This window comes from Sturnira hondurensis, unplaced genomic scaffold (genome assembly GCF_014824575.4).
Source record: "Sturnira hondurensis isolate 20B ecotype Veracruz unplaced genomic scaffold, ASM1482457v3 Scaffold0005667, whole genome shotgun sequence".
Lineage (NCBI taxonomy): Eukaryota > Metazoa > Chordata > Mammalia > Chiroptera > Phyllostomidae > Sturnira > Sturnira hondurensis.
The window spans coordinates 178082-186398 of record NW_028078298.1 but is presented as its reverse complement, the minus strand read 5'-3'; the positions used below and the strand labels follow the sequence as shown (position 1 = coordinate 186398).

Here is an 8317-nt window from a genome sequence, read left to right as displayed (position 1 = left end):
AAGAAATGAGAAGACATGTGAGAAGGTATGCATAACGATTTGGTTGTGGGAAGCTGAATGAATAGGCATCTCATAGTCTGATTTGTATTTGTAAAATGAGGGGTGAAATTGTCTGCTGAGATTTGGAGGAAGGAGCAGGGTGGTGAATGGGAGAGCAGAGGCATGAATCTTTGGGAAAAAGTGGAAAATGAGTTGATTTAAAACAGTGTGGATAGCTCGACACTGTTTGTGACCCATTTGACCAAAATTTATGGCGCTCTCATCTGTGTCTTTTGTGTTTTTTCTTCAACAAAATCTGGGCTCGGCTAGCTGGGTGCAGCTTTTAAAAGCCACCCATGAAGGAAGCAGATGAAGGGAGGTTAGGACCTGCCTAACATGCATCTTTCTTATGGCTCTTACTCACTAGACTATAATGACTTACTTGTTTTATCTCCTCGAAACCTTGAATGTGGACATATGACTTTTGATCTATATTTTCAATGCGCAATGTGACACCAGCCCCCCCCAAACATAGGCAAGAGATTTTTATCTTAACAACAAATGGTGCTATATCTGCATTCATAATTTGTTGAAATTTTCTAACTTTTTTTAACTTAAGGGAATTGAAGTTTAGATAAGTTGAGGTTTGCTTCATTTTGTAAAGTCAGTAAGGGATCAATCAGGCACTAGCACTTATGTCTTTCAATTATTTGTCCCAGTGGTCTGAATTTTTTTTTAATGCTTTAGGACATTTTGAGTATGGGGATGCCTTTTGTCCATGTTGAGTCTCTTATTATGTTACTCTTTTGTTTTGTATGATTCCTGAAAACTCAGACATGAATGAATGTATGTTCACATGTACACATTGCTTCATAAAATTGCTATGTAATTGTTCAGGTTCAGGCTATGTGCTTCCACACTGCCTCACACTTGTTGGTCAAAAATGACTGGGCTAAAGAGATGTGTGAAAATTAATGAAATGATAATTGCGCTTAGTGGAGAAAGAAGTCAAATTTGAGTTCTATTTTACAGTGGCCATTATTCCAACTCATATGACCAACTGCTTTATTGTAGGTCTGGGAGTTTAGGCCATGAAGTACATGTAGATCAGAAATAATAACTAAACATTGAGGACATTCCACATCTTATCCTTCCTTCCCATTCCCTAATTCAGCATTTCCCTTTCCACATCATCTCTGTTGAACTCCTTGAAAAGTAGATTAATTTTAGATTAATTTTATTTATAATAATGAGCTAACTTTTACTTCTATTTTTCTCTTTCTTCTCTCCTCACTTGTGAAGAAACTTTTAAAATTTCAATTCTCTCCTTGGATCATGTTGTACCCTAGGAAGCCCAGGATCCTTGTGAGCTGCCAAATCACAGGACTCCCCACTTCTAAGGCAGTTCCTTAAATGCAACTAGTCTTTAAGCAATGTTCATAATAAGGAAGAGTTTCAAAATCAAGGAATAGATGGCATTAATCAAGGAACACTTCTTGCAGTGAAATATCTTTGAAGAAGATGCAGATGAATGCAAAAGTTAATATGGGATCAAGTGTGAACTTTTATATACATATACAGTGTGTATACAAGAAGAACACATATTAGTTATTTAGGTAATTATTAGTAATTTATACAATAGTAATAGATGCATATATAATATTATTATTATCATCAGGAGTCATTGAAAAAGTTAAAATGTATTTAATTATTCTAAGAGGGCAGACATTTCTTTATTTAATTTTTTAAGCCATGGGCCTGAAAATAGGTAGAGAATTGTTAACCACCTTTGCCATATTTTTTGAAAGACAGAAGAGCTGAAAAGTGGGTTAGAGTAGGACATTCTCATGGCCAGAAGGGTCTTTTCAGTTAATATTCTGCTTTTGTTTTCTCCAGATCTTGAACTTCCTTGCTTTGCTGCCTGGCTTCCTGGACCATCCTTGGCACTTATCCCAGTCATCATGACCTCCTGCCCATAGAGCTGCCCCCAAAATCTGGGCGTGTGCCATTAAGGCAAGTATTTCCTCCTAGTACCACTGAAGACCTCTTTCTGACCCAGACCCAGAGGCCTGAGCCCTAAACCCGACCTCATGATCCTGGGTTAAGATTCTTTTAAAAATCAATGACAGTTGACATGCAATACAGGAGTGGGGAAAAGGAGGTTTACAGACATTCCTATGGAAATTAATGTAATAATTAAGATATAATAATGCAAGAATAAACTCTGTGTTTTTTGTACTCACAACTGAAAACCACTTTTGTCCCACTCTGCACATTAGTTTCAGGTATTCAACATAGTCATTCTTAACTTTCTGTGTGTGGTGGATTTTGTTTTTCAGTTCCTGTTTTGAGTGACCCTTGATTTTTCCAGAGAGGATCTTATGGCTTCTTGTGACTGCAAAGTCATACTATAGGACGAGATTATGGCACTAGGGTTTAGTTTGATGATAAAATTCCTGTTGCCTAATGGCTTCTTGTAGCTAATGTTGATCTCACTCTTCAATTTTGTGCTACTCTCATTAAATACTTTGTATTTTGGTGTCCTAACCATGTGGAAGACAAATATCACTCATATTAGTGAGTTCATCCTGGTGGGTTTCCCTGCTCCCCCTTGGCTTCAAATTCTGCTCTTCTTCATCTTCCTCATCACCTACCTGTTTGTGCTGTTGGAGAATTTAGTCATCATTGTCACTGTATGGGTCACTGGATCCCTGCACAAGCCCATGTACTATTTCCTGGGCACCATGTCCTTTCTGGAGACCTGGTATATATCTGTCACAGTTCCCAAGATGTTGGTTGGGTTCCTACTTTGCCCCAACACAATCTCCTTCCTGGGGTGCATGATCCAGCTCTATTTTTTCCTCTCACTTGCATGTACTGAATGTGTGCTGTTGGCTGCCATGGCCTATGACCGCTATGTAGCTATATGTTGGCCTCTTCAATATCCACTCATGATGACCACTGAATTTTGTGTTCAGCTGACCATCAGTTCTTGGGTAAGTGGCTTCACCATTTCCATGGCAAAGGTATACTTTATCTCCCAAGTTTCCTTCTGTGGCAATAATATCATGAACCATTTTTTCTGTGATGTGTCTCCCATCCTCAAACTGGCCTGCATGGACTTTTCTATGGCTGAGACAGTAGACTTTGCACTAGCCATCGTCATCCTTCTCTTTCCTCTCTCAGCCACTGTCATTTCTTATGCCTTCATTGTATCTACCATCCTGCATATTCCCTCAGCCACTGGGCAGCAGAAGGCCTTCTCCACCTGTGCCTCACACCTTACAGTGGTGGTCATCTTCTACTCAGCTGCGATCTTCATATATGTTCGACCTCGGGCCATTGCTTCATTTGATTATAATAAATTGATCTCAGTCATATATGCAGTCTTCACTCCCATGCTCAACCCTATCATCTACTGCCTGAGGAACAAGGAGGTCAAAGATGCCATCAGGAAAACCATGGGAAGTGGTAGAGCCATTTTCTTGAGAGATTCTCTTTGCTGAAGAAACAGACATTCCTTCTCTTTTCATCAGTTGAATGAACCTCAAAAAACACATTCATTTGGTGAAAATCTGCAGTTATAAAAATACTGACATAGGACAATAATTTAAGGAAAAGTAGCCAGATACCAAAAAAAAAATCCTCCTTCTTTTAGGCCTTATTTTGTGTTTCTTTTTATAACACAGTGAGTAGAATAATCAGAACTCTAAGAGTCATATGAGGGAAGACCAAAACAAAACAAAACAAAACAAAACAAAACCCCAAAACAGAATTATCTCTAGAGTGAAAGTCCCTTGTCATACAGGTTTCCCCCACTAGGTGAGAATTCTAGGAACCAATCTGTATCAGTGTACCAGCTGGCATTGTTGTGAGAGGCTACATGAATTTTTTTGAAGACTCTTTCAACACATGTTCATTTCGTGATGGGTGATTTGTGAATGTACCTGCCCACACCATGCTGAGTATTCATTTCTTGACTTAAAATGGCTTGACCCTTGTACCCACCCTCCCTATTCACCTGATGCCACTCTGACATCTCTTCTTTTGTTTCCCTGGATGTGGAAGTGGTGAAACTAAGAATGTCAAAAGTACTAAAAGGCCTTGAAATCAATGAGTTTAAAAGCTGTTTAGAGCAGTGGAAAAAACACCTAAATAGGTGTGTTGCAAAAAACGGAGAGTACTTTGAAGGTCTCTGAAGTTAAAACGGGTCAACCTAAATACACAATTTTTTTACAAATAAATTCCAGGTTTCTTTGGGTTCTCCTTTGTATATTGCTAAGAGGTAAAAAATAATTTATTCCTTAATGAAGATTTTATTAAGACATATCACTTATTATCCAACTAGTTTTTAAGAGATCTATTTGTGAGATTTCAATTTGATTTTGTTTTGTTTTAAAAGTCCTCTCTGTCCAAGAGAACACAGAAAGTTGACTTCATACCTATAGCCTGTTTATCGCTTCCATAAGGGTTAGAGGACTGGTTCCTTTTATAATCAATGGACTTTGTTGATATCTCATTTTAATTATTTTTTTAAAATATAGGAAAATATTAGAGATAAACTTCTCTGCAGTCTTCTTTATGCATGATTTATCATGGTAAAAAAGAAAAAACATTATGTGTATTTGTTTATATATATATATATATGTCTCTCTCTATATTTATATATAATATAATGTATACATAGAATTGAAAAGTTCCAACACAAGAAAGGAGATAAAACATGAAATCATGTATGTTTATACATATAACAATATATATAAAATTTTATACTTTCATTCTTTTCCTTTGTTGAGATTTCTAGATACGTAATTTCTTTTTTGGATACAATAGTCAGAGGCTGGACCCTAAGCAAAGCTAGTGGCAATACATTAATGCCTGTTCCTTTTTAGGTAAAGAGACCAAATACTTGTTCCTGGATAGTACTTAGCTAGAATGTGTAGGATTTTCCCAGGTTTCCCAGAAGATCCTGCTTCTCATTTGTTTTTATTTTAGTTTGAAAAGGTGATGCAATGTCCTAAGAAGCAGTATGCTTTCCTTCAGGCATTATAAAATGATAGATGAGAGATGGATTCTGTCTGGCTCAGCAACAATACTGGATGAATCAATGAAAGAATATGGCTTGCCAAGAGTTTAAAGATAATAGACATATTAATTTATCCCAACACTTTGGAAAACACATTTCATAAGGTTTAACTGGGTTATTGATTTACATACCATAATTTCTTTGTTTTGATTTCATTTGTCTTATAACTACATGTCTTTTCACTTTGTATTAAGTTCTTATGTAAGCCAGATAAAGTGGCCTTAATTTGGTTTTGTATAGATTAAGATAATTTACAAACTGGTAGCTTCCAATTTATCTAAACCTATTGTATATTCTCCTGTCCTTCACTACTTTTAGCCTAAACATTGTATGTTCCTAATGATATGTACCATTTTTCTTTAGTCAAAAAGTACTACTATGGATCATGACTCACGAAGACACTAGAAGTAATAGATATGCTTTACCTTGAATCATATGTCTTATGTCAATGAAAGAATTTTCTAGTCTTTTTGTAAAAAATAGTGTTATAAAGTATGTATATATGCTTAAAAACCTTAATTAGTCATTAATGAACAGTTATTGCTATTTTAAAATCTTATAAGACTAGTTTTAGTCTTAAAATTCTTTTTCATTATAGCAAAAAGGAAATAAAAAGATGGACACAGAAAATAGTGTGGTGATTGCAAGAGGGTGGTAGATGGAGGAGGAAGAGTGTGTGGGGGATAAATGATAATGGGAAAATACAATAATCATTTAAAAATTTTTTTAAATGCTCTTTAAATTTAGTTAAGCTGTCTTGAGGTCATTATAATTATAATTTAACTACCATCTATATTATAACCTGACATTATTTTTCTGGTCTAAATAACCTGATAAAGTTTTCTATGTAGCCATTAGAGCATTTGTTAGAAAAATCCTCTCTGTCCCTACTAATTTTTTATTTTACTTGACCAACTGGATTTCTGAGAGAGCTATTTTATTGTTTCTATAACATTACCCTTTCTCCTTTTATTGTTATAGATTTTGTTTTCATATGTCTTTATGTTAATATTTAAAATATTTACTCTTTTTAAAATTTTATTTATTTAATCTTTAGAGGGGAAGGGAAGAAGAGAGGGAGAGAAAGATCAATGTGTGGTTGCCTCTCGTGTATTCCCTGCTGGGAACTGGCTTGCAACCCAGGCATGTGCCCTGACTGGGAATCGAACCGTGATTCTTTGGTTCACAGGCCCTAAAATATTTTATTCTTAAAAGTTTTTAAAAATGCAGAAAAGTAGAAAAAAGAGTATAGGTGACAACTTTGTCTGCAACTCTGCTTTGGTCGCAAGTTTCATGGGGAGCCTTCGATTTCAAGGGAAAATTTACACCTGAGAAAGAAGAGGCCTGGTTATGCTCCTGAGAATGACTGCTGGTTCCTTTGTCTTGAAAGAACAGGGAGACATTGACCAGAGGGGAGAGGGGAGGGAATATCAGGGGAAAAGGGGGAAGGATTTACAGGAACTAGTATGAAGGACACATGGACAACAACTAAGGGGGGTGGAAATGGGAGGAAGGTGGGGAGCACAGGGGTGGGGGGCGGTGGGCTGGGATGGGAGTAAAGGACAGAAAACTGTACTTGAACAATAATTAAATAAAAAATATGTTGAAAGAAGCAACTTAAAAACAAACAAACAAACAAACAACTCTCTTTTGTGAGTGGGAACCCCAAAAAATGTCTCAGGGGAGGGTTCCAGCAGGATATTCATCAGCTTTCCAAGTGTGTCCTTTAATATGCAGATATACCAAAATGAGCAAACATATAGGGGATCAGGGTCATTTTCTGGTCAGTTTTACTTCTATCTTCCATTCGTTTGGTTCCTGGATGTTTTGTTATTTTTTCCCCTGATGCGTGTGTCCTTGGGTTTGGCTAACACTAATGGCACTAAGTGGGTTTCTGTTATCTATCTCCCTGACCAGGGTGATGTAAGCTATTTATTCTCTGGTTAGGGAGGAGAGATGTAAACCATTTGCTCTCTAGTGTCCTTGATTGGGGAAGACAAGGTTTGTGAGTCACTAGATAGGTGTAAATAGCTTGAATTGTTTGGCCCTATTTGTCTAACCATCTGTGTCAGTTTCCCCTTTTCTCACCTGTCAGAAGTTCTCCTGACATCTATCTATCCTGCCTCATCATGACCATCTAAAAGCTCACCTTCCACGTCTTCTTCCCTTGTCAGTAAGTAACAAGGAAGTCATATCACATAATTGGAATGATCTTTGGTTTTTATAAAAACAATATAACTGAATTTTTCTTACCAAACAGAGTAGGAAGCACAGATACTGACATAATTTTTAAGTGAAAACACTAGCCTCTGACTGGACGCCAGGCTGTATCAATGACTGTGCAGCACTTAGGTAACATCAAGTGAGAAACTAGTAAACTGATGAAGTCACCACATTCTGGGAACTACCCATGTTTTCTAAAGCATAGTCATTCAGTTTTTGAAGAAAATAAGCTTTATTTATGGCACAAGTTGTATGACTGTAACTTTGTACTCGGTCTACTCATATGACATTGATTTCAGTAGCATAATTTGAGTTCATCTATTAAAGGAATATCTAATTGATTAACTAAATATTTATTGAGAACTCTTGTAGATGCTGAATGCATATGGAAATGAATGAAGTTCAAAACTCCTATCTCCATAGACTTATATTTCAGAGGAAGGTGATATAAATAAATGAGTAAACAAACACATAATATGTCTGATGATTAAGTGCTATGAGAAAACAAGGGAAGGCAGGTTGCATTTTTAAGCAGGTGGTCAGGGAAGGCATTTCTAGGAGGAGGATGTGTTAGTTTAAGGAGAAATCTGACATCTTAGAGAAATTAATGTTCATCCTGTGACAAGAAAGTTGAAAAGAAGGGACCAACCAGGGAGAGATTTGGGGAAAGAGGGTTCAGGCAGAGAGAACAGAATCTAAATGGTTTGGATGGGAATGAGTTTTCTGAGGATCAGGACAGAACAAGGTCAGAGAGTGTTTGGAGGCTGACAGGGAGAGTGGGGAGAAATGAGATCACAGAAATAGGCGGAGGCCAAAGTGTTAGTGTTTGGTAGGATAGACAGCAAACCAAGGCAGGGAGGAAGAGGGAGACGTGTCTTACCCATTCATTGATCTAGCAGTCCTGAGCCCAAAGTCTCCAAGATTTGTGTTCGTATTCTTTGAGGAAAGAATGTGACATAGTAGCTAGGAATGAGAGACCAGAAGGGAAATAAAGGCAGGTCCCTCACCACTGCAATCTAACAAGGAACT

General features: G+C 37.0%; 1 protein-coding gene across 1 annotated transcript; it reads left to right on the top strand.

Moving 5' to 3' along the window:
* The first annotated feature begins 2528 nt into the window (after positions 1-2528).
* On the top strand, positions 2529-3710 carry LOC118988065 (olfactory receptor 6). Its single transcript, XM_037047431.1, has one exon. It carries the CDS (start codon positions 2529-2531, stop codon positions 3483-3485), a length of 957 nt encoding a protein of 318 aa, XP_036903326.1. The 3' UTR covers positions 3486-3710.
* Positions 3711-8317: the final 4607 nt, after the last annotated feature.